Here is a 25761-nt window from a genome sequence, read left to right as displayed (position 1 = left end):
AAATTATTCGCTGATGATAAAACTCTAATTTTCAGCCTGTATGCATCATGAAAACATACTTATTATCATTCACGACCTTTCTACTCAAATTTCGGGACGAAATTTCTTTAACGGGTAGGTACTGTGACAACCCGGAAATTTCTAACCAAATTTAAACTTTATCTTTATATTATTCCGACACGATAAGCAAAGTTTGTTAAGTTAAATCTCAAAAAATTTAAATTGTGTTCATACATTCATTATAACCTCGACCAAATTCTGACGATTCACGAACCGTTATATATAAATAAATATGTATATATATGTATATATATATTATAACTTGAGAATATTAATAAAGTATTAAACGTATAATACTTTACATGAACGTATTTGTTTCAATATGTTTATCGATGGAATTAGAAGATAATATCAAATGATTGATTTATCAGATACATTATGATATTATTACGGGTCTATGTTATGAGGTCCACTGTGATTTAAGAAATCTATTCTTTTTGACAACATTCGGAAAATGGTAAAGTGATTTATAAGTAAGAACGTGAAGTGTAAATAACTTAGATGTTGGATATCGACAAGTTAAGTAACTCGACATTTTTCATTAAGATGATTTCATACGTTTATTTAACCTTTGAACTTTATCCCATGCTTCACCAACAAACTGTAATTTAAAAACTTGAAACCTATTATGAATATATATGATTCTATTTTTCTAAAACATTTTATGATATAACGATTTCCATTATTTTAACCTTTAAACAAAATGATTCTTAAAAATATATTTGGTTTTGGAAAACAAAATTATTATATTTATTTGATTTAGTTTCAAACGTACAAAAACGTTTTCAGTTTAAAAAGAACTTTATTATTAAAACGTATATAACTTTTATAAATATCTAGAACCACTTTTGACAACTCATTACTTAACCAGTATGATAAAGATAACGATATTTATATTTTATTTTATTAAATATATATAACGATTTAAATTAATATTATATATATTTATACGCGTATTATACGTACATAGTTTTATACTTTTACTATACTTAAACTTTACCTTTACTTTATTTTTACTTTACTTTAACTTTAATAATTCATACTTTAATAATTCACTTTAATAATTCATACTTTAATAATTCATACTTTAATAATTCACTTTAATAATTCATACTTTAATAATTCACTTTAATAATTCAAAAATCTATTATAAATAGAATTCAATAGGTTTCATTATTTCATAGAAACTTGAAAATATTTTTCTCTAAACTCTCTCAATTGATTTACATATATATATTTACTCCGTATTATTTCAAGATATTATTAGTATACATAAAATATTACGTCAGAGTGCTGTCCGAGTGATTTTGAAATTGTTTTTCTAGTGGGATTGGATTAAGGAAATTATGGGTTATAGCTATGGAGGTGATTGGGTATGGTTTATGGGTATGCTCGTGAGGTCAATATAGTGTTTATCATCTCCGTTGCGTCTACGTACCTTTCCTGCAATATTGAATCTCAATATTGATACGTGAGTACTCATAATTTAACTTTTACATACTAATAGTGTATCCTTGACTAGTGCTCGAGTATATAGGATTATGCATATTTGTACTTTTGATATTGCCTTTAGTTAGGTTATGTTGAATCCTGAATTAGTTATATATGCGACTGAGATAAGGTATAAGATATGCATGTCGTTGGAAAGCTAACGAAAAATTAAGAACTTTTCATTTAGATATCGAATGATTTCGATGAACGGATTTGAAGTTATAGTCCATCGAATTTTTGTATTATTATTAAAAAATGATTATTATTATCGTCGTTATTATCGTCGTTCTAGTTTTATCTTATTATTATTATTATTATTATCTTTATCAATAAAAGGATTTATCATTAAAAAAATTGTTATTTTTTATTATTATTACTATCGTTATTATCGTTAAAGTTACAATTAGTATTATTATTATTATCCAATTATTATTATTACTATTATTATCATTATTAATATATATATCATTATTTAAAAATGGTTATTGTTATTGTTAATATTATTATTACTATATTATCATTAAGATAATTATTAGTATTATCGCTAATAATGTTATAGTAACTATCATTATTAATATTAGTGTAATTAAAACAAATATTTGTAACACCTAATTATTTTGATTACTATTATTATCATTATTACGAACACGATATAAAAGACGATTAAAAGTAATTAAACGAAACGATTAGGAAATAATGGGTAAGAGTATCATGATGAAATTAAAATATTATAAGATATTGATTTAGATAAAATTATCGTTCTTATTATTTTTATCATTACTATTATTATTAAAATTATCGTTAGTATTAAAACTATCATTTTAACAAAAATTATCATTTTAATAGAAATGTCATTGTTACTATAAAATATCATTATCATTATTATTATTATTTTAAATAGAATTATTATTTTAAAGATAATATTAAAAATTATCGTAAATATTAAAGTTATCATAATTAGAATTATCGTTTATCATAATGTCATCTTAGTAATTATAAATATTGATATTTTTATAATAATAATTATTATTACAAAATAATACAACTTTTACTTACTATCATTATAGATATTATTTTATCAAATAAATATTTGATACAAACATATTTTACTACGTGTAATAACTTACTTTAATAATACCTATCATATTATCTTTATAATATTAAATGAACCCTATAAATTTTATTACTTAATATATATAAAAGTATATTTTATTATATAAATATAATATAAAATTTTATTTATTAATAAATAAATTATATTATTTACTCTAATAAATCTTTTAAAAATATTTAAAAATATAAAACGACGATATTTAAACTATATATTAATCATGTATAGATTTTTGGAAATTATTTTGAGTCAAATTTACTTTTGTTGACTTTTGCATATTAGTCTCGAGCATTAGGATTGTGGTACACTATGACTTGATCTAATTTGTTAGACAAATATTGACCAACACATAAATATATATAATTAATTTAGGTTCGTGAATCCGAGGCCAACCTTGCACTTGTTCAATGACGTTATATGTATTTTTACTACGAAATACAGTATGGTGAGTTTCATTGATCCCTTTTTACTCTTTACATTTTTGGGGCTGAGAATACATGCAAATGCTTTAGTAACTGTTTTACAATAATTATATGCGTGAGTTTCATTTGCCTTTTTACCCTTTATATTTTTGGGACTGAGAATACATGCGCTTTTATAAATGTTTGACGAAATAGACACAAGTAATTGAAACTACATTCTATGGTTGAATTATCGAAATCGAATATGCCCCTTTTTATTAAAGTCTGGTAATCTAAGAATTAGGGAACAGACACCCTAATTGACGCGAATCCTAAAGATAGATCTATTGGGCCTAACAAACCCCATCCAAAGTACCGGATGCTTTAGTACTTCGAAATTATATCATGTCCGAAGGAGGATCCCGGAATGATAGGGGATATTCTTATATGTATCTAGTTAATGTCGGTTACCAGGTGTTCACCATATGAATGATTATTTTTTGTCTCTATGCATGGGACGTATATTTATGAGAACTGGAAATGAAATTCTTGTGGTCTATTAAAATGATGGAAATAAATGATTATGATAAACTAATGAACTCACCAACCTTTTGGTTGACACTTTAAAGCATGTTTATTCTCAGGTGTTAAAGAAATCTTCCGCTGTGCATTTGCTCATTTTAAAGATATTACTTGGAGTCTTTCATAGCATATTTCGAAGAACGTTGCATTCGAGTCATTGAGTTCATCAAAGATTATTATTAAATCAATTTATAGTTGGATAGTGAATATTATGAAATGGTATGCATGCCTGTCAATTTTTGATGTAAAGAAAGATTGTCTTTTAAAAACGAATGCAATGTTTGTAAAATGTATCATATAGAGGTCAAATACCTCGCAATGTAATCAACTATTGTGAATCGTTTATAATGTATATGAACGGGTTCTTTCATAAAACACATATCCACAAAACCAAAAACACACATACACACAGACCCACATACGCAAAACAAACCTCACCCTACTCGTCTATTCTAATTCTAATCCTCCACGTAAGCCTATCGTAAGTCATGTCCTCGGTCAAAAGAAGCTCCTTCAAGTCGAGCTTAATTCTATCATCCCACCTACGAGTAGGTCTACCCCTTCTCCTTACACTGTCAACCGTAAGTGCCTCGATTCTCCTAATAGGTACAGTAGGGGGTCGCCTCCTCACATGTCCAAACCATCGAAGCCGTTCTTCTCTTAGCTTGTCGATGATGCTTCTGACTTTCAGGTTCTCTCTAAAAACGCTATTTGGGATCATATCTAACATTGTTTTACCGCACGTCCACCTCAGCATCCTCATCTCTGCCACCTCCATCCTTCTCTCTTGCGCCTTCGTCAATGGCCAACATTCTGATCCATATAGCATAGCAGGTCTAATTTCCACTTTGTAAAATTTCCCTTTCAGCTTAAGGGGGACTTTCTTGTCGCATAAGACCCCAGTCGCTGCCCTCCATTTCATCCACCCTACTTTAATACGGTGTGACACGTCTTCATCAATCCTCCCCTATTTATGGAGCATCGAGCCTAGGTATCTAAACGAGGTTTGCGGATGCAAGATCTGGTCTCCAATGTAGATGTTCACTCCATCCTCTTGTTCAATGATCCTGTCAAAATCACATCTAAGATATTCTGTCTTTTGTCTACTAATTAGTAAACCATTACTTTCTAAGGCAACCCTCTATTGCTCCAGTCTACTATTAAGCTCCTCCTTAGATTCGGCCACAAGAACAATATCATCGGCAAAGATCAAGCACCAAGGGATACACTCTTGTATCCCTCGAGAAAGCTCATCAAGGATCAAAGCGAAAAGAAAAGGGCTGAGGGCCGAACCTTGATGCAAACCTACTTCTATTGGAAAGACTTCGGTACTTCCCACCGGCGTTCAAACGCAAGACTTCACCCCATCTTACATATCCCTAATAGCACTAATATATATACTCGGGATACTTCTACCATTAAGGGTCTTCCAAATCAAGTTTCGTGGAACGCAGTCATAAGCCTTTTCCAAGTCCAAGAAAACCATCTCCAAGTTCTTCTGTTTTTCTCTATACTTCTCCATAAGGTTCCTAATAATATGGATAGCCTCTATCGACGAGCGCCCTGGCATGAAACCAAATTGGTTTTCTGAAACATTTGTTACTCTTCGCAGTCTAGTCTCAATCACTCTCTCCCAAAGCTTCATAGTATAGCTAAGTAGTTTTATGCCTCTATAGTTGCCGCAGGTTTGAGCGTCCCCCTTGTTCTTATAGATGGGGATAGTCTCGCTCACTCTCCACTCCATAGGCATTTTAGAGCTTCTAAGCGTCTTGTTGAAAAGGCAAGTCAACCACCTAACACCATCATCTCCAAGGCACCGCCACGCCTCAATAGGGATCTGGTCTGGTCCTACAGCTTTATTTCTCCCCATCTTACGTAGTGCCAATCTTACTTCCTCTTCGTTGATCCTCTCACACTCTATGTTGTTCCGGGATTGTTCTCTGTCAGAGCCTAGCAACTCTTCGTACCGCTGAGATCTTCCCCCAGTGAAAAGAGATGAGAAATACTCTTCCCATCTTTTCCTAATTTCGTCTTCCTTTACTAGGGTTTAACCATCTTCATTTTTGATAAACTTGATGTTATCTAGATCCCTGCGCCTTCGCTCCCTAGCTTTGGCTATTCTGTATATATCATTTGCTCCCTCTTTGGAGTCTAGTTTCATGTACAAATCTTCGTATGCCTTTTCTTTTGCACGAGCTACAGCATTCTTAGCTTCTCTTTTTGCTTCTTTATATCTCTCTACAACCCTAAGTCTATTTGTCAGAGTCCCGTCTTGACAAGAGATGAGCTCCCTAAACCTTAGTTGTTTGATCTTGACTTTGCTTTGAACCTCGTCGTTAAGCCACCATGATTCTCTATCTGATTTATGTCCTCTCGAGGTTCCTACTGCCACACCTAAGGCTTCCTTGGCTACTTCTCTAATGGTGGACGCTAGACGATTCCACATCTGATCAGCATCATTCTGGGGTCCTATTTCCACTTCTGCTCCAATTCTTTCTACAACTGCAGTTTTAAAAGTCTCTGCCTTCTCTCCGCTCAGCTTCTTCCACCGGATTTTAGGTTGGATGATCCTGACACTCTTATTGACTCGTCTCTGGGTAACCAGATCCATGACCACCAATCTGTGTTGGGAGGAGCATGTCAATTCATTCAGGACCTTACATGAAATGTCCCGTTCTTATTGATTAAAAACGTTCCATATTAATTGATTTCGTTGCGAGGTTTTGACCTCTATATGAGACGTTTTTCAAAGACTGCATTCATTTTTAAAACAAACCATAACCTTTATTTCATAGATAAAGGTTTTAAAAAGCTTTACGTAGATTATCAAATAATGATAATCTAAAATATCCTGTTTACACACGACCATTACATAATGGTTTACAATACAAATATGTTACAACAAAATAAGTTTCTTGAATGCAGTTTTTACACAATATCATACAAGCATGGACTCCAAATCTCGTCCTTATTTAAGTATGCGACAACGGAAGCTCTTAATAATCACCTGAGAATAAACATGCTTAAAACGTTAACAAAAATGTTGGTGAGTTATAGGTTTAACCTATATATATCAAATCATAATAATAGACCACAAGATTTCATATTTCAATACACATCCCATACATAGAGATAAAATCATTCATATGGTGAACACCTGGTAACCAACATTAACAAGATGCATATATAAGAATATCCCCATCATTCCGGGACACCCTTCGGATATGATATAAATTTCGAAGTACTAAAGCATCCGGTACTTTGGATGGGGTTTGTTAGGCCTAATAGATCTATCTTTAGGATTCGCGTCAATTAGGGTGTCTGTTCCCTAATTCTTAGATTACCAGACTTAATAAAAAAGGGCATATTCGATTTCGATAATTCAACCATAGAATGTAGTTTCACGTACTTGTGTCTATTTTGTAAATCATTTATAAAACCTGCATGTATTCTCATCCCAAAAATATTAGATTTTAAAAGTGGGACTATAACTCACTTTCACAGATTTTTACTTCGTCGGGAAGTAAGACTTGGCCACTGGTTGATTCACGAACCTATAACAATATATACATATATATCAAAGTATGTTCAAAATATATTTACAACACTTTTAATATATTTTGATGTTTTAAGTTTATTAAGTCAGCTGTCCTCGTTAGTAACCTACAACTAGTTGTCCACAGTTAGATGTACAGAAATAAATCGATAAATATTATCTTGAATCAATCCACGACCCAGTGTATACGTATCTCAGTATTGATCACAACTCAAACTATATATATTTTGGAATCAACCTCAACCCTGTATAGCTAACTTCAACATTCACATATAGAGTGTCTATGGTTGTTCCGAATATATATATATATATATATATATATATATATATATATATATATATATATATATATATATATATATGTGTCAACATGATAGGTCGAAACATTGTATACGTGTCTATGGTATCTCAAGATTACATAATATACAATACAAGTTGATTAAGTTATGGTTGGAATAGATTTGTTACCAATTTTCACGTAGCTAAAATGAGAAAAATTATCCAATCTTGTTTTACCCATAACTTCTTCATTTTAAATCCGTTTTAAGTGAATCAAATTGATATGGTTTCATATTGAACTCTATTTTATGAATCTAAATAGAAAAAGTATAGGTTTATAATTGATAATGCTAAAAACGAACATATATTTCATAGCATTATTCCTCAAGAAAGACAAGCTTTTAGTTGCAATTGTTCTATTTACAAGTGATATTCGTTTAAATAATAAAAGGTGAAGACAAAAGACAGATTCGACGAATTGAAGACGCAAACGACCAAAAAGCTCAAAAGTACAAAAGACAATCAAAAAGGTTCCAATTATTGATAAGAAACGTCTCGAAATTACAAGAGTACAAGATTCAAAACGCAAAGTACAAAATATAAAATTGTACGCAAGGACGTTCGAAAATCCGGAACCGGGACTAGAGTCAACTCTTAACGCTCGACGCAACGGACTAAAAATTACAAGTTAACTAGGTATATAAATATAATATAATATATAATTAATTATATTAATTATATATATATTATATTTATAAATAAAAACCGTCGGCAGAGAAAGACTCCAAGATATGAGCTGGAATTTCAAACTCCGCGACTTGCGGAGTTTGAAGGCAAAATTCACCGCGAGTCGCGGAGCCCCAAAATTGAAAACTGCCTATAAAGCCAACCGAATTCTGATCAAAATCATAATCTTTTTTCTCCTCATTCATACGATATATATATATATATATATATATAATTTATATTTTAATTTTAATTTTAATTATAATTCTAATAATAAGGGTATGTTAGCGAATATTGTAAGGGTGTAAGTCGAAATTCTGTCCGTGTAACGCTACGCTATTTTTAATCATTGTAAGTTATGTTCAACCTTTTTACATTAATGTCTCGTAGCTAAGTTATTATTATGCTTATTTAAAACGAAGTAATCATGATGTTGGGCTAATTACTAAAATTGGGTAATTGGGCTTTGTACCATAATTGGGGTTTGGACAAAAGAACGACACTTGTGGAAATTAGACTATGGGCTATTAATGGGCTTTATATTTGTTTAACTAAATGATAGTTTGTTAATGTTAATATAAATATTTACAATTGGGCGTCCCTATAAATTACCATATACACTCGATCGGACACGATGGGCGGGGTATTTATATGTACGAATAATCGTTCATTTAACCGGACACGGGAATGGATTAATAGCCACTAGAATAATTAAAACAGGGGTGGAATTACATTCAAGGGTAATTGGTGTAATTGTTAACAAAGTAGTAAAACCTTGGTTTACACGCAGTCGATAACCTGGTGTATTCATTAAACAAAGTATTAAAACCTTGTTACAATTCGAATCCCCAATTAGTTGGAATATTTAACTTCGGGTATAAGAATAATTTGATGAGGACACTCGCACTTTATATTTATGACTGATGGACTGTTATGGACAAAAACCAGACGGACAGATTAAATAATCCAGGACAAAGGACAATTAACCCATGGGCATAAAACTAAAATCAACACGTCAAACATCATGATTACGAAAGTTTAAATAAGCATAATTCTTTTATTTCATATTTAATTTCCTTCATTTTATATTTAATTGCACTTCTAATTATCGCACTTTTATTTATTGTTATTTAATCGCACTTTTAATTATCGTACTTTTTAATTATCGCAAGTTTATTTTATCGCACTTTTATTATTCGCAATTTCATTATCGTTATTTACTTTACGCTTTAATTTAAGTCTTGTATTTATTTTATATTTTACATTAGGTTTTAACTGCGACTAAAGTCTTAAAATCGACAAACCGGTCATTAAACGGTAAAAACCCCCCTTTATAATAATAATATTATATATATATTTGTATTTTTATAAAAGTAAACTAATATAGCGTTGAGCTTTGTTTAAAGATTTCCCTGTGGAACGAACCGGACTTACTAAAAACTACACTACTGTACGATTAGGTACACTGCCTATAAGTGTTGTAGCAAGGTTTAAGTATATCCATTCTATAAATAAATAAATATCTTGTGTAAAATTGTATCGTATTTAATAGTTTTTCCAAGTAAAATATAAACTATTTTTCAAGTATTTTTGGCGCCGCTGCCGGGGAACTATCTTAAAAGCCGGAAGCGCAACGCTAATATAAAAAAAAAAGATTTTTTGTTTACTTTTATTAAAATTCGTTTTGTAAAAATACGTTTTAAATATTCGAAATATATAAAAAGAAAAACAAAAATATAAGTATTTTTAAGATTTTGTTAAATATTTAAGTTTTATAAGTTTCTTTATTTTTAGTTTAGTTTATAAAAATATAAGTTTTATTAAATATCTTTTATTTATAAAAAAAAAAAAAACAGAAAACAGAAAATAAAATAAAAATAAAATAAATAAAGAAAAACGCGTTGAAATTATAAGCTGTCATCTGAATTTTTGAACCCCGCGACTCGCGGGGTTTTCTTTATAAATTACCGCGACTCGCGGAGCTTCTCTGACACGCGAACAGGAAGCCCTAATTCAGCATTAATTACGGTAATTATTAATTAAATATTATTAAACCCTAATTATGTATTATTATTATAATTAGTTTTATTTTTACTTTTACTTTTTATTTAATTTATGTATTTAGTATTAATTAGTTTTAATTAAATTGTAAAATTAGTAGTTTTATTAAATAAATAATATAAAAATAATATTTTTATAAAAATTGTACTTTTTACAACTTTTTATATATTTTTATATTTTGTCCCTTTTTAATCGTTGTAGCGTAATATTTGTATTTTTCGCTCATATTTAATTTTAAACTTAGTTTTTGCTATAGTTATTTTTACTCCTAGATTTTTAGGCTTTGCCGTAGAATTCCTTAAGTGCTTTTTCTTTAGACTAAGATTTAGGTGCTTTAGAATTTTGCGACGCCTTTTTAAGTTTTAGTTTCTTTTTAAGTTATTTCCATTTGGGATTTAGTTTTTCCTGTAAGCTTTAATATTTTTAGACACCTTTTACTATGTACCAATTATCATTCCAATTAGTAATTTCAATTTGCGATTATAATTTTAAGTTAGTTGTAGTAATAAGGTTAGGTTAGTCAAGTATTTTTAAGTTTTTATAAGTTTCTTTTATTTTTCCGTCACCTTTTATTTTTCAACCATTTTTTCTTTTTCAACCTTTTTTGACGAACTCTTTTTCTCTCTTATTTCTCGCTATTCTAGTTTTAGGACATAGATTTTTATTCTACTTCTTATCTAAATTTCTTAAAATTACGAAAATTTATTTTGAGTGGTTAAATTGATAGACATCAAAATTTTCTGGTTCGTAGTAATAGTTGGATTTGTACGTGGACCGGGTTATTGGAGCCAAACAGTCCTCAATTATATTGAGACCAAACGAATCCTGCCCCTCTGCTGCATCTTTTGGCTATTCGAAACGTGGGCAAAATCAGAAAAGTCTATTGATTGGATAACTTATTATAATTTTTCTTTCCTTTTAAAAACTAATAGGATATTCAGTGAATGCACCGAGCAAGACGTTCATCACCTTTTGTACGTTCACCACCTGTAACTAGATCAAGACATTTAGCAAATATAACCGCCGTTGATTTTTCTTTAGAATCGTCATCCAGTCGACCAAGTACTTCAGTTCAAATTACCGATAATCCATTTTTTGAACCCGACCTCACAATTGAGAATCCGGAGAATATTCAGGAACGGTTCGTAGATCCTGAACCACTAAACTTTCCTCCGGAACCACCAATCATTCAAACAGAGATTGTTGAGGAACGAACCATTAAATCAGAATCATCTAGTGATACCGATTCAACAAATTCAATTATGGAGAATCTGGAACCTTTAAGTATGGAAGACCGAATGAGAGCTAAACGCACTGGCCAAGGTCACGCAATTACTCATCCAGACATTAATGCGCCAGATTATGAAATCAAAGGACAAATTCTACACATGGTGACTAATCAATGCCAATTTAGTGGTGCGCCGAAGGAAGATCCAAATGAACATCTACGTACCTTTAATAGGATCTGCACAATATTTAAAATACGAAAAGTGGAGGATGAACAGATATATCTCATGTTATTTCCCTGGACTTTAAAGGGAGAAGCCAAAGATTGGTTGGAATCGTTACCTGAAGGGGCGATTGATACATGGGACGTTTTAGTTGACAAATTTCTTAAACAATTCTTTCCTGCATCTAAAGCCGTAAGACTTCAAGCAGAAATTGTTACGTTTACACAGAAACCAAATGAAACTCTATATGAGGCGTGGACAAGATATGGAAAGTTGTTAAGAGGATGTCCGCAACATGGTTTAGACACCTGTCAAATAGTACAAATATTCTACCAAGGATGCGACATCACTACAAGGAAAGACATAGATATAGCAGCTGGTGGTTCTATTATGAAGAAAACCAAAACTGATGCTTACAAAATTATTGATAACACTGCTTCCCACTCACATGAGTGGCACCAAGAAAAAGATATCGTTAGATCATCTAAAGCAGCTAGAGCCGATTCTAGCCATGACTTAGATTCCATTTCCGCAAAGATAGATGCTGTGGAGAGACGAATGGAAAAGATGACTAAAGATATTCACTCAATACGAATTAGTTGTGAGCAGTGTGGAGGACCACATTTGACAAAAGATTGTCTCAGTATTGAATTAACAATGAAACAAAGAGAGAATATTTCATACATAAACCAAAGGCCTGGAAATAATTATCAGAATAATTATCAACCGCCAAGACCGATTTACAATCAAAACCAGAATTATAACCGAAATATTCCATACAACAACCAACAAGGTCCTAGCAATCAACAAGTATCCAATAATAATTACAATCAGCAAAGACCTAATTTTCAAAACAAACCACCACAACAAACCGATGATAAAAAACCAAATTTAGAAGATATGATGACGAAGCTAGTTGAAACTCAAACGCAGTTTTTCACATCTCAAAAACAAACAAATGAACAAAATGCTCAAGCATTTAGAAATCAACAAGCTTCTATTCAAAATCTGGAACAAGAAGTAAGTAACCTAGCAAGGTTAATAGGTGAAAGAAAACCGGGAAGTCTACCTAGTGATACAAATGTTAACCCCCGAAATGAAACAGCTAAAGCCATTACCACAAGAAGTGGTACAACACTTAAACCACCTGAAATACCTGTAACTTCTGATGAAACTATTCCTACTCCACAAGAACCACAACCTGATCAAGATAAGGAAAAAGAACCGGTAGTTGAAAAGGTTAATGAAAATAACACAGTTAAGGATAAACCTTATGTTAAACCATACCAACCACCACTTCCTTACCCGAGTAAAATGAAGAAAGAAAAACTTGAAGCCGAGCAATCCAAATTCTTGGATATGTTTAAACAGATAAATGTAAATCTTCCTTTCATTGATGTGATTTCAGGAATGCCAAGATATGCTAAATTCTTGAAAGATCTAATCTCAAATAGAAAGAAAATGGAAGAACTCTCGGCTGTTACTATGAATGCTAATTGTTCAGCAGTGCTGTTGAATAAGATACCAGAAAAACTATCTGATCCAGGAAGTTTCACAATTCCATGTTTTCTGGGTAGTCTTAGTTCAATAGAAGCATTGGCAGACTTAGGTGCTAGTATAAATCTAATGCCGTATTCACTATACGCTAAACTAGACCTTGGAGAATTGAAACCAACCAGAATAAGCATACAACTAGCCGATAGATCAATAAAATATCCTAGAGGGATAATGGAGAACATGCTAGTTAAAGTTGGTACTTTAGTATTTCCAGTAGATTTTGTTGTTTTGGACATGGAAGAAGATTCTCAAGTTCCTCTCATATTAGGAAGACCATTCTTAAACACGGCTAAAGCAATGATAGACGTGTTCGGTAAGAAACTGACCCTAAGTATAGAGGATGAGAGTGTTACCTTTTTCAGTTGATAGAGCAATGCAACAACCACAATCTGCAGATGATACATGTTATTATATTCAAACTATAGATGCACATGCAGAATTATTAGAAGAATTTCCAGAATTACAAGGAACAGGAGAATGTTCTTTAGGAGAAGGTAATGAACCAATTGATGAAGCTGAAATGTTAGCTACACTTATAGCTAATGGATATGAACCAACAACAGAAGAAATTCAAATGCTAAAAGAAGAAGACAGAAATCGATATAAATCATCGATAGAAGAACCTCCGAAATTAGAGTTAAAGCCACTTCCAAACCATTTGGAATACGCTTATTTACATGGTGAATCTGAATTACCTGTAATAATATCGTCTTCTCTTACTGAAAATGAGAAATCACAACTCATTTCTGTGTTGAAAGCTCATAAACCAGCCATTGCATGGAAGATTCATGATATTAAAGGAATAAGTCCTTCGTATTGCACACATAAAATCCTTATGGAAGAAGGTCATAAAACGTATGTGCAACGCCAACGAAGACTAAATCCTAATGTGCAAGATGTAGTTAAGAAAGAGATTATTAAACTGCTAGATGCAGGTTTGATATATCCAATCTCTGATAGTCCATGGGTAAGCCCAGTTCAATGCGTACCTAAGAAGGGTGGCATGACTGTCATTACAAATGAGAAAAATGAGCTTATTCCTACTAGGACTGTAACAGGATGGCGTGTATGTATTGATTATAGAAAATTAAATGACGCCACCAGAAAAGATCACTTTCCCTTACCTTTCATAGATCAAATGTTGGAAAGATTAGCCGGAAATAGTTACTATTGTTTTCTAGATGGATTTTCCGGATATTTTCAAATTCCAATAGCACCCGAAGATCAAGAGAAAACCACATTCACGTGCCCTTATGGTACTTTTGCTTACAAACGCATGCCATTTGGACTTTGCAACGCCCCTGCAACCTTTCAAAGGTGTATGATGGCGATTTTTCACGACATGATAGAAGAATGCATGGAAGTTTTCATGGATGACTTTTCAGTCTTTGGTGATACATTTGAATCATGTCTAGTTAATCTGGAACGAATGCTAATTAGATGCGAAAAATCAAATCTAGTACTTAATTGGGAGAAATGTCATTTCATGGTTAAAGAAGGCATCGTTCTTGGACATAAAATTTCAAAAGAAGGAATTGAAGTGGATAGAGCTAAAGTAGATGTAATTGCTAAACTTCCACATCCCACAAATGTTAGAGGAGTTAGGAGTTTTCTAGGGCATGCCGGTTTTTACCGACGTTTCATAAAAGATTTTTCTAAAATTGCCACTCCTATGAATAAACTCCTAGAAAAGGATGCTCCATTCATCTTTTCAGATGAGTGTATCAAATCTTTTAATATTCTTAAAGAAAAACTCACTAATGCACCGATCATGATAACACCAAATTGGAATCTACCATTTGAACTAATGTGCGATGCAAGTGATTTTGCAATGGGAGCCGTTTTAGTTCAAAGGATTGAAAAACGATTTCAACCTATATATTATGCTAGTAAGACGTTACAAGGAGCACAAACGAACTATACAACTACTGAAAAAGAACTCCTTGCTATTGTCTTTGCTTTTGACAAATTTTGATCATATCTCGTTCTAGCAAAAACGGTGGTCTATACCGACCATTCTGCTCTTAGATACCTATTTTCAAAACAAGATGCTAAACCAAGATTAATCCGTTGGATCTTACTCTTACAAGAGTTTGATATTGAAATCCGAGATAAAAGAGGAGCAGAAAATCTCGCCGCTGATCATCTTTCTCGTCTTGAAAATCCCGAATTAGAAGTTCTGAATGAATCAGCCATACAAGACAACTTTCCTGATGAATATCTATTGAAGATAGATTATAAAGAAATTCCATGGTTTGCAGACTATGCAAACTACTTAGTTTGTGGATTCCTTGAAAAAGGATTATCGTACCAAAGACGAAAGAAATTCTTCAGTGATATAAAACACTATTTCTGGGAAGATCCACATCTGTTTAAAAGTTGTCCCGATGGAATAATACGCCGATGTGTATTTGGAGATGAAGCTAGTAAAATTTTAAACCATTTTCACACAGGACCAACAGGAGGGCATTATGGGCCTCAACTAACAGCAAGAAAAGTTTATGAAGCTGGATTCTATTGGCCTACAATTTACAAAGACGCACACCTTCTTTGCAAATCCTGTGATGCATGTCAAAGGGCCGGAAAAATAAGTCAACGTGATGAAATGCCACAAAATGTCATCCAAGTATGTGAAGTATTTGACATTTGGGGTATTGACTTTATGGGTCCATTTCCAAAATCTCATAATAATCTATATATACTCGTAGCCATTGATTATGTATCTAAATGGGCGGAAGCACAAGCTCTCCCAACTAACGATGCACGAGTTGTAGTCAACTTTTTAAAACGTCTTTTTGCAAGGTTTGGAACACCGAAAGCTTTAATAAGTGATCGGGGTACTCATTTCTGTAATAATCAACTTGAGAAAGTTCTTAAAAGATATGGAGTAACTCATAAAATCTCCACCGCATATCATCCACAAACAAGTAGACAAGTTGAAAATACCAACCGAGCTTTAAAACGTATTCTAGAGAAAACCGTAGGATCAAATCCGAAGGAATGGTCCATTAAATTGGAGGATGCACTCTGGGCTTTTAGAACAGCCTACAAAACTCCAATTGGAACCACACCTTTTAGACTTGTTTATGGAAAAGCATGTCATCTTCCAGTAGAAATTGAACACAAAGCATTTTGGGCTTTGAAGACATGTAATCTTGATTTACATGAAGCCAGACGTCTACGATTAAGTCAACTAAATGAATTAGAAGAATTAAGACATGAAGCATACGAAAATTCGTTAATCTATAAAGAAAGAACGAAGAAATGGCATGATAAAAGAATCAGAAGTTCAAAAGAATTTAAAGAAGGAGACAGAGTTCTTCTTTTCAATTCACGATTCAAGCTATTTCCTGGAAAATTGAAATCAAGATGGTCTGGACCATTCATAGTCAAAAGAGTTTTCCCATACGGAACGATAGAATTAATAAATTCAAATGGGATAGAATTTAAAGTTAATGGTCACAGAGTTAAACATTACATACATGGTCCGATGGAAGTCGACAACGAAGTTAATCACAATTTCGACACCACAGCTAACTAAGTGTGGGGAGAATCAAGTCTTTAAAGGATAATATGTATTTCTGTTAGAGTTAGATTGTCTGTTTTCATGTAGTTCTCGAAAATGGAACCCGAATGGTCTTTCCCTAGCAGACCCTAAAGAACTAGTCTTCTCCCCCCATTCTGAATTTTTATTTTTTTTAGGTTTTTACGAAATGAAGACTGCCTGTGAACTAAACCATGGTCTAATGCTACACGCTTTGATCACTAAACGTAATAATGACATACTACCGAGTGAAATAGTATCAGTAATCAGAGAAAGAATGGACGGAGTTAGAAAAGAATCCAGATGCGAAGATAATAAGTTACAATTTGGTAAAGGAAAATCAAAATCCGCAGCGAAAAGAAGAGAACGACACCTAGAAAGATGTCACAAATGCGGAAAATGGTCACATGGAGGTAAATGTTCAAATAATCAAACCTATTCAAATACCGAATTTGTTACTTTATGCAGAGACGGACCGTTCATATGTTTAGAAGAAAAGACACTGAATGCTCGAGGTTACGCCTATGTAGCCATGGAAAACCAATTAAACCGACTATCTTATGAATGTGATAGATCATATAACTAAGAAATCTATTTCACAGGTATGTCTGTACAGTTTTTATTTTTTTTATTTTTAACCTTTTGATAATAAACGCTAATTTGTTCGCTAAAAAGTATTAAATTGGTATTAAATTGGTATTAAATAAAATTAGGTTTGGCGACCGAAATTATTGATATCATTCAAAAATTTATTACATCACTGCGAAATTTAACGTTTATTCTTAAGGTATGAATATCTTTAATCAATCAACCCAAAATATTTCAAAAATTCGTCATGAGTTAAATTAGGTCTTGGAACCGAAATTACTTTACCGAAAAGAGGGGCGCATATTTTTGATAATATTTGATTGATTAAAGTGGGATAAAAAGACAAAAAGATTTTTAATTTTATTTTTATCATATTTTTAAAATTAATATTTAAATCTTAAATTAATATTGTAAACTTTATAAAAATATATATTTAAAATTGTAAATATTTGAAAAATTAATATAAGTTTGGTATGAATTTATAATATGAATTTTTAAATTAAGTTTAGTGTGAATTTTTAATTTTTAATTTTTAAATTTGAATTTTATATTTAAGTTGTGTGAATTTAAAAACAAAAATTTACTTTATCTCATTAAGTTAAGAATATGATTTTTAAAATTCGTCGTAAGTTGAAGACTAGGTCTTTGAACCGAAATTGCTTTACCCGAGGGAGGGACGAGAACTTTTATTATCATTATTTTTAATCTTATTGAATTAGAGTATGCCAAAAACATTGAAAAAACCCAAAAATCTTAGCTTTTAAAACAATCGCTACTAAAAGACAAATTTTAAAATTTTGTTGAGGGACGGACTAGGACATCGATCCGAAACGACCTCGTCCTAAATAATAAGGGAAACAAAATTTTAAAATTAATTACTTAATTGTTTTAATAAGTTAATGATTATAAAAAAAAAATATATATATATAACAAACTCCGCGAGTCGCGGAGTTTGGAGGGTAAATCCCCGCGACTCGCGGAGGGACTAAAAATCAGAAAAAAAATATAACCGAACAACAGATCAGTCCCAACCCCAAAACAATAAAAACACAGCGAAAACTGCACGCGAAAAACCCGAAAAACACCCCCAAAAATCCCAATTTTTAACCGTTAATCACCAAATTTTTTGCTAAAATCATGTTGAGAAGGATGCTATCTAAGAATTACTCAAGAAAAACGGTAAATTTCTACACCTAAACACCATTTAATCCGAAATTTGGTGTTCTTGAGCTATTTTTTCCCCAATTTGATTTTGATGCTTTTTAGTGTAATTAGGCTTAAATTGTTTATGTATTATGCTTGTATAACCTAGATTGATGCTGTTTAACATGATTAGAAGCCTTAAACTTCAAATTTTGAGTAATCTAGGGTTTGTGTTCTTGAGCAAATTTGGGGCTTTTTGATATAAACAGGTTATGGCCGATTTTTGTCATGAATTGTTGCTAAATTAAGTAGTGTAACATGTTTAGGTAGTTAAATGATCCAAACTTTGAGCCTAAACATGATTTTGAGAATTAAAGTGGACTTTTTCAAGTCTAAAATTCATGAACTTGATTTTTGAAAGATAATGCCATTTGAGACTTGTTTAATTGCTAGTAATGATTATTTTGACATGTTATTTGAGTTGAATGCTTATGAACTTGGCGAACATTTTCGTATATGCTTATTTGAAAAAGTGTAGATTTGATAAAAATGTGAAAATAAGCTTAAGTTTGATATAAATTGATAATGTCATTGTAATTATTTTGATTGATGATTTTGCTGACACTAATGCATATTTGGATGCACAAAATTTGTGTTTGATGTGTTTTGCAGAATGAAAGGGGTGAATCTTCATCCCAAGCCCGCAATGCTCCTGCTGAGAATTTGGAACAACAGGAGGTGGATAACTACTACAAGCAGGATGTACCTCATCCAGTCATGACTTTTTTCGATATGCACTTGGAAGAGTTGCACCCGAACCTGAGATTTGACAGACTTTGGATAGATTATCCAAAATATCAAAGGGGTTTGCATACTCTTCATTCTAAGGTTGTTGAGGTACCAAGGGTCATAGAATGGGGACCCTTAGAAGCTGTAGAATTGGCCGGGCCAATTAGGGAATTACTTGTACAGAGGTATGGTAATTCTTCTTTTAATGACTGGATATGTTTATTCACCATACGTAGACCTGTATATAAAGTATGGTGTGAAGAGTTGTTATGTAGTATAGAGTTGAATGATCGGGTAGCTAGTTTAACCGATCGTTCTTTTATTAGATTTTTGTTAGGCGGTTCGATGCGCCACATGTCTTTACTGGACATGGCTCAGGCTTTACGTATATATACGCCTGAGGAGTTAGCGTCTGCCGATTGTAGAGGATTGATACTAAACGATAGAAAGATAGATGAAAATTTTGATACACACGGTGTGTGGAGTCAAATGACAAGCCATCACCGTTTCAAAGGGGGAAATTACTCTTATTTGGATATAGATAGAGCCGAATTAAGAGTGATACATAGGTTTTTAGCTAATTCGATTACACAAAGGGGTAAAAACAAGGAAAAAGTAAATGAACAGGATTTGTTTTACCATATGTGTATTCGAGACCCACAAAGCGCTGTAAGTATACCATATTGTGTGGGTTATTATTTATCAGCTATGGTTCGGGGGATGCGACCACATAGCATAATAGGAGGTGGTATTTTTATTACTTTGATTGGTGAATATCTCGGTGTGGATATAAGTCGGGGGGGATTATTACTAGAAGAGCCGGAACCCCGCGATACTATAGGTTTAAATGTATACCATGGTGCGAAAGTTTTGAAGAGGCGAAATAACGCCGCAGTACGATACCATGGTAGACATCCACAGGTGGAGAGAAACCAGCAGCAAGGTAATGTAGGAGGGGGGAATGAGATGCAAGAAATGCATAGGTTTATAGCTTCTCAGGAATACGAAAATGCTAGACAGAGAGCATTTGAAGATTGGCAAGTTCATCAGAACCAAATCATAGCTCATTGCCAACATATAGGTAGAAACTATATTCCTACACCGAAACCCATCTTCCCTCCTTGGTCTATAGAGATGCAGCCACCATATCCTACGTATGACCCTGCCGAAGCATTCTATAGCACTTATGGTTATGCCTGGAACCCCTATTGGTACCAATATCATCCTTAGTATACTTATTTTTTATTTTATTTTGTAATTTGTAATTATTGATACGTTTAATACTTTTGTTAATATTGTAATCATTTTTATAATTATCTAACTTTTATTCTTAGATTTTAATAATTTTTGAATGTGGGGTAATATACCAAACTTCAAAAATATGTATATATGTTTGCAGTTTATCTTATGTACACAACAGGGTAAAACAACGCATTTTCAAAGACTGGCATTAAGTTCAGCAAAAGCAACTAATTTTGACGACAAGATGCAAAATATATGTGAAATAACAACAAGACGGAATGAACAAATGATGTGCACCATTTATCATTCAGCAAACAAACGCCAATATATTTGGAAACTTTGGTAAAATTTAATCATTTTCACACAAATCACCCTCAATAATTTAAATTGTTACTGATTTCTTGCAAATGAGGGCATTGCAAGATCTTAAGTGTGGGAAGGGGTTAAATTCTTTCGGATTTTAAAAATTTTTACTTTATACACTCGGTTACCATTAAAAATACTAGTAAAGCAGTAGTTGTATTAGAATCTAGTGCTCTCTGATAAAAAAGAACAGCCCTAGTCTTATATACTGACTACCCAATTCTAGTAAAATTTTTCAAAATTTTCAATTAAATGAATTCAAAATCATGTTTATACATATTTATGAACGATAAAACTAGGTTTTAACACCGAAATTATTGTTACCTCGGAAAGGACATAAATTAAGAAACAAACTAAAATGTTAAAATTCATTTAAAATGGAATAGAGGACGATAAAAAGGAAAATAAAAGCCAAGTGTGAGAAAATTTACCAAGTTATTTTAAACATATGTCACATATATCTGTAACAAATAACTGAAAATACTTTTGCTTTGGACTAAACTAAACTGTTTTACCCGATGAAAGAAAAGAAGAGATGGATCTACACGATGAATCAATTCCATCATTAAAAGGAAGTAAAGTCTTCCGAAAAAGACACGCGCTTCTTGATTTAGGTCATGAAGTTGTCGTCCAGACCAGCTGTAGGTTGACGAAAAATCTAGAAAAGTCATCACTAAAATCAGCAGGAAATCCACGGACCTCAGCATTAAACAGGGTCGCCAAGTGGTCAGATTTATCCTAACCATGAGAAGGATTTATCTCGTACAATGGGGGGGCACCATGCAAATTAGCTGGATAAGACTAATGAATCAGATCTCCAGAAAGGATAATCTCCTTAAAGATTAAAAATCAGCTTTTAAGACTGATATTACTCAATCCTAGAGATTGACCTTAAAGATTGAGAATTACAAACTCATGGAATTCGATGATATCTAAACTCGAGCTTAAACGAGAAAATATTTTGATCAAAATTATAAACCGATTTGTTTTCTGAAAACCCTATTTTCAATGCGTTCATTACCATTGAACGTAAAATCCTAGGAATTCACCTGGAATTCATTAGGTCACCTGAACTAAATCGGGTGTCAACCGTAAGAACGGTGGTTGCATAGCATGGTCAAAGACAGGACCTTGTGCCAGGCCGAAAAATTATAAGGGTGAGCTTTACTATTGCTCCTACCAAGGATAGTAATTGCGTCCGACACGTTATAGACCATAATCAAAAGCATGTCACGGGACATTGCCTTAACAGTTGCTTGTTCAACGCTTTCCTTTCAACCGAACGGTAGTTTACCGAAAGGTAATATACGGGACAAGTAAACTGGACGTGTTGCTTTCCAAATACAAGGTTAGCAAGTGGGTGACACAAAACCGTAAGTTTTGAGCTAAAATTTTCAAATCTGAAACCCACCAAACCCACAAAAATATTTTGCAAACACCGGTAAAGGGTTATTCCGGAAAACTTATCTAGGGTAAAAACTAGATTTAATTTTCAAAAGATCAAATGTTTTCATAAAGATCCAATTTCCTTAATGGATCTAAATTTTTATAGTCATGTGGGACTGTAAACCATATCGTTACTACCATTGTTTATACCGCCGTATAGAAATCACTGATGTACAAAGTGTGAAGAATAAAGAAGTGATTCTAGTATTACAAGACGATATTGCTTGAGGACAAGCAACGCTCAAGTGTGGGAATATTTGATAATGCTAAAAACGAACATATATTTCATAGCATTATTCCTCAAGAAAGACAAGCTTTTAGTTGCAATTGTTCTATTTACAAGTGATATTCGTTTAAATAATAAAAGATGAAGACAAAAGACAGATTCGACGAATTGAAGACGCAAACGACCAAAAAGCTCAAAAGTACAAAAGACAATAAAAAAGGTTCCAATTATTGATAAGAAACGTCTCGAAATTACAAGAGTACAAGATTCAAAACGCAAAGTACAAAATATAAAATTGTACGCAAGGACGTTCGAAAATCCGGAACCGGGACTAGAGTCAACTCTTAACGCTCGACGCAACGGACTAAAAATTACAAGTTAACTAGGTATATAAATATAATATAATATATAATTAATTATATTAATTATATATATATTATATTTATAAATAAAAACCGTCGGCAGAGAAAGACTCCAAGATATGAGCTGGAATTTCAAACTCCGCGACTTGCGGAGTTTGAAGGCAAAATTCACCGCGAGTCGCGGAGCCCCAAAATTGAAAACTGCCTATAAAGCCAACCGAATTCTGATCAAAATCATAATCTTTTTTCTCCTCATTCATACGATATATATATATATATATAATTTATATTTTAATTTTAATTTTAATTATAATTCTAATAATAAGGGTATGTTAGCGAATATTGTAAGGGTGTAAGTCGAAATTCTGTCCGTGTAACGCTACGCTATTTTTAATCATTGTAAGTTATGTTCAACCTTTTTACATTAATGTCTCGTAGCTAAGTTATTATTATGCTTATTTAAAACGAAGTAATCATGATGTTGGGCTAATTACTAAAATTGGGTAATTGGGCTTTGTACCATAATTGGGGTTTGGACAAAAGAACGACACTTGTGGAAATTAGACTATGGGCTATTAATGGGCTTTATATTTGTTTAACTAAATGATAGTTTGTTAATGTTAATATAAAGATTTACAATTGGGCGTCCCTATAAATTACCATATACACTCGATCGGACACGATGGGCGGGGTATTTATATGTACGAATAATCGTTCATTTAACCGGACACGGGAATGGATTAATAGCCACTAGAATAATTAAAACAGGGGTGGAATTACATTCAAGGGTAATTGGTGTAATTGTTAACAAAGTAGTAAAACCTTGGTTTACACGCAGTCGATAACCTGGTGTATTCATTAAACAAAGTATTAAAACCTTGTTACAATTCGAATCCCCAATTAGTTGGAATATTTAACTTCGGGTATAAGAATAATTTGATGAGGACACTCGCACTTTATATTTATGACTGATGGACTGTTATGGACAAAAACCAGACGGACAGATTAAATAATCCAGGACAAAGGACAATTAACCCATGGGCATAAAACTAAAATCAACACGTCAAACATCATGATTACGGAAGTTTAAATAAGCATAATTCTTTTATTTCATATTTAATTTCCTTCATTTTATATTTAATTGCACTTCTAATTATCGCACTTTTATTTATTGTTATTTAATCGCACTTTTAATTATCGTACTTTTTAATTATCGCAAGTTTATTTTATCGCACTTTTATTATTCGCAATTTCATTATCGTTATTTACTTTACGCTTTAATTTAAGTCTTGTATTTATTTTATATTTTACATTAGGTTTTAACTGCGACTAAAGTCTTAAAATCGACAAACCGGTCATTAAACGGTAAAAACCCCCCTTTATAATAATAATATTATATATATATTTGTATTTTTATAAAAGTAAACTAATATAGCGTTGAGCTTTGTTTAAAGATTTCCCTGTGGAACGAACCGGACTTACTAAAAAATACACTACTGTACGATTAGGTACACTGCCTATAAGTGTTGTAGCAAGGTTTAAGTATATCCATTCTATAAATAAATAAATATCTTGTGTAAAATTGTATCGTATTTAATAGTTTTTCCTAGTAAAATATAAACTATTTTGTATACACCTCGCTTTGACATCAATAGTCGGAAAAATAAGTTACAAGTCGTTTTTGTAAAGGTAGTCATTTCAGTCGAAATAACGACGTCTAGATGACCATTTTAGAAAACATACTTCCACTTTGAGTTTAACCATAATTTTTGGATATAATTTCATGTTCATAATAAAAATAATTTTCTCAGAATAACAACTTTTAAATCAAAGTTTATCATAGTTTTTAATTAACTAACCCAAAACAGCCCGCGGTGTTACTACGACGGCGTAAATCCGGTTTTACGGTGTTTTTCGTGTTTCCAGGTTTTAAATCATTAAGTTAGCATATCATATAGATATAGAACATGTGTTTAGTTGATTTTAAAAGTCAAGTTAGAAGGATTAACTTTTGTTTGCGAACAAGTTTAGAATTAACTAAACTATGTTCTAGTGATTACAAGTTTAAACCTTCGAAAAAGATAGCTTTATATGTATGAATCAAATGATGTTATGAACATCATTACTACCTTAAGTTCCTTGGATAAACCTACTGTAAAAGAGAAAAATAGATCTAGCTTCAACGGATCCTTGGATGGCTCGAAGTTCTTGAAGCAGAATCACGACACGAAAACAAGTTCAAGTAAGATCATCACTTGAAATAAGATTGTTATAGTTATAGAAATTGAACCAAAGTTTGAATATGATTATTACCTTGTATTAGAATGATAACCTACTGTAAGAAATAAAGATTTCTTGAGGTTGGATGATCACCTTACAAGATTGGAAGTGAGCTAGCAAACTTGAAAGTATTCTTGATTTTATGTAACTAGAACTTGTAGAATATATGAAGAACACTTAGAACTTGAAGATAGAACTTGAGAGAGATCAATTAGATGAAGAAAATTGAAGAATAAAAGTTTTTGTAGGTGTTTTTGGTCGTTGGTGTATGGATTAGATATAAAGGATATGTAATTTTGTTTTCATGTAAATAAGTCATGAATGATTACTCATATTTTTGTAATTTTATGAGATATTTCATGCTAGTTGTCAAATGATAGTTCCCACATGTGTTAGGTGACTCACATGGGCTGCTAAGAGCTAATCATTGGAGTGTATATACCAATAGTACATACATCTAAAAGCTGTGTATTGTACGAGTACGAATACGGGTGCATACGAGT

General features: G+C 32.2%; 2 protein-coding genes across 2 annotated transcripts in view; both read right to left on the bottom strand.

The window, feature by feature from the left end:
- Positions 1 to 4084: 4084 nt before the first annotated feature.
- Positions 4085 to 5515, bottom strand: LOC139853215 (uncharacterized). The gene is made up of 2 exons (XM_071842596.1): positions 5096 to 5515; positions 4085 to 4612 (listed from the first exon to the last, which is right to left on the bottom strand). Exons 1-2 carry the CDS (start codon positions 5513 to 5515, stop codon positions 4085 to 4087), a joined length of 948 nt encoding a protein of 315 aa, XP_071698697.1.
- A 177-nt stretch (positions 5516 to 5692) lies between these two features.
- The window catches only part of LOC139853205 (uncharacterized), a 35658-nt gene continuing 15589 nt past the window's right edge, over positions 5693 to 25761 (bottom strand). The window contains exon 3 of the mRNA XM_071842588.1: positions 5693 to 6266. Coding sequence (XP_071698689.1) covers positions 5693 to 6266 — 574 coding nt within the window. The remainder of the gene's footprint in view (positions 6267 to 25761) is intronic.

This window comes from Rutidosis leptorrhynchoides, chromosome 1, assembly GCF_046630445.1.
Source record: "Rutidosis leptorrhynchoides isolate AG116_Rl617_1_P2 chromosome 1, CSIRO_AGI_Rlap_v1, whole genome shotgun sequence".
NCBI classification, from domain to species: Eukaryota; Viridiplantae; Streptophyta; class Magnoliopsida; order Asterales; family Asteraceae; genus Rutidosis; species Rutidosis leptorrhynchoides.
The sequence above is the reverse complement of the archived record's forward strand: the minus strand, read 5'-3'. Positions and strand labels throughout refer to the sequence as shown.

Excerpts from the sequence above, each read along its gene's own strand:
- LOC139853215 (XM_071842596.1), bottom strand. The coding sequence starts at position 5,515 with ATGGGGAGAAATAAAGCTGTAGGACCAGACCAGATCCCTATTGAGGCG. Across the intron at positions 4,613-5,095 it reads TGGAAAAGGCTTATGACTGC|GGGAGGATTGATGAAGACGT; the intron begins GTTCCACGAAAC and ends CTCCATAAATAG.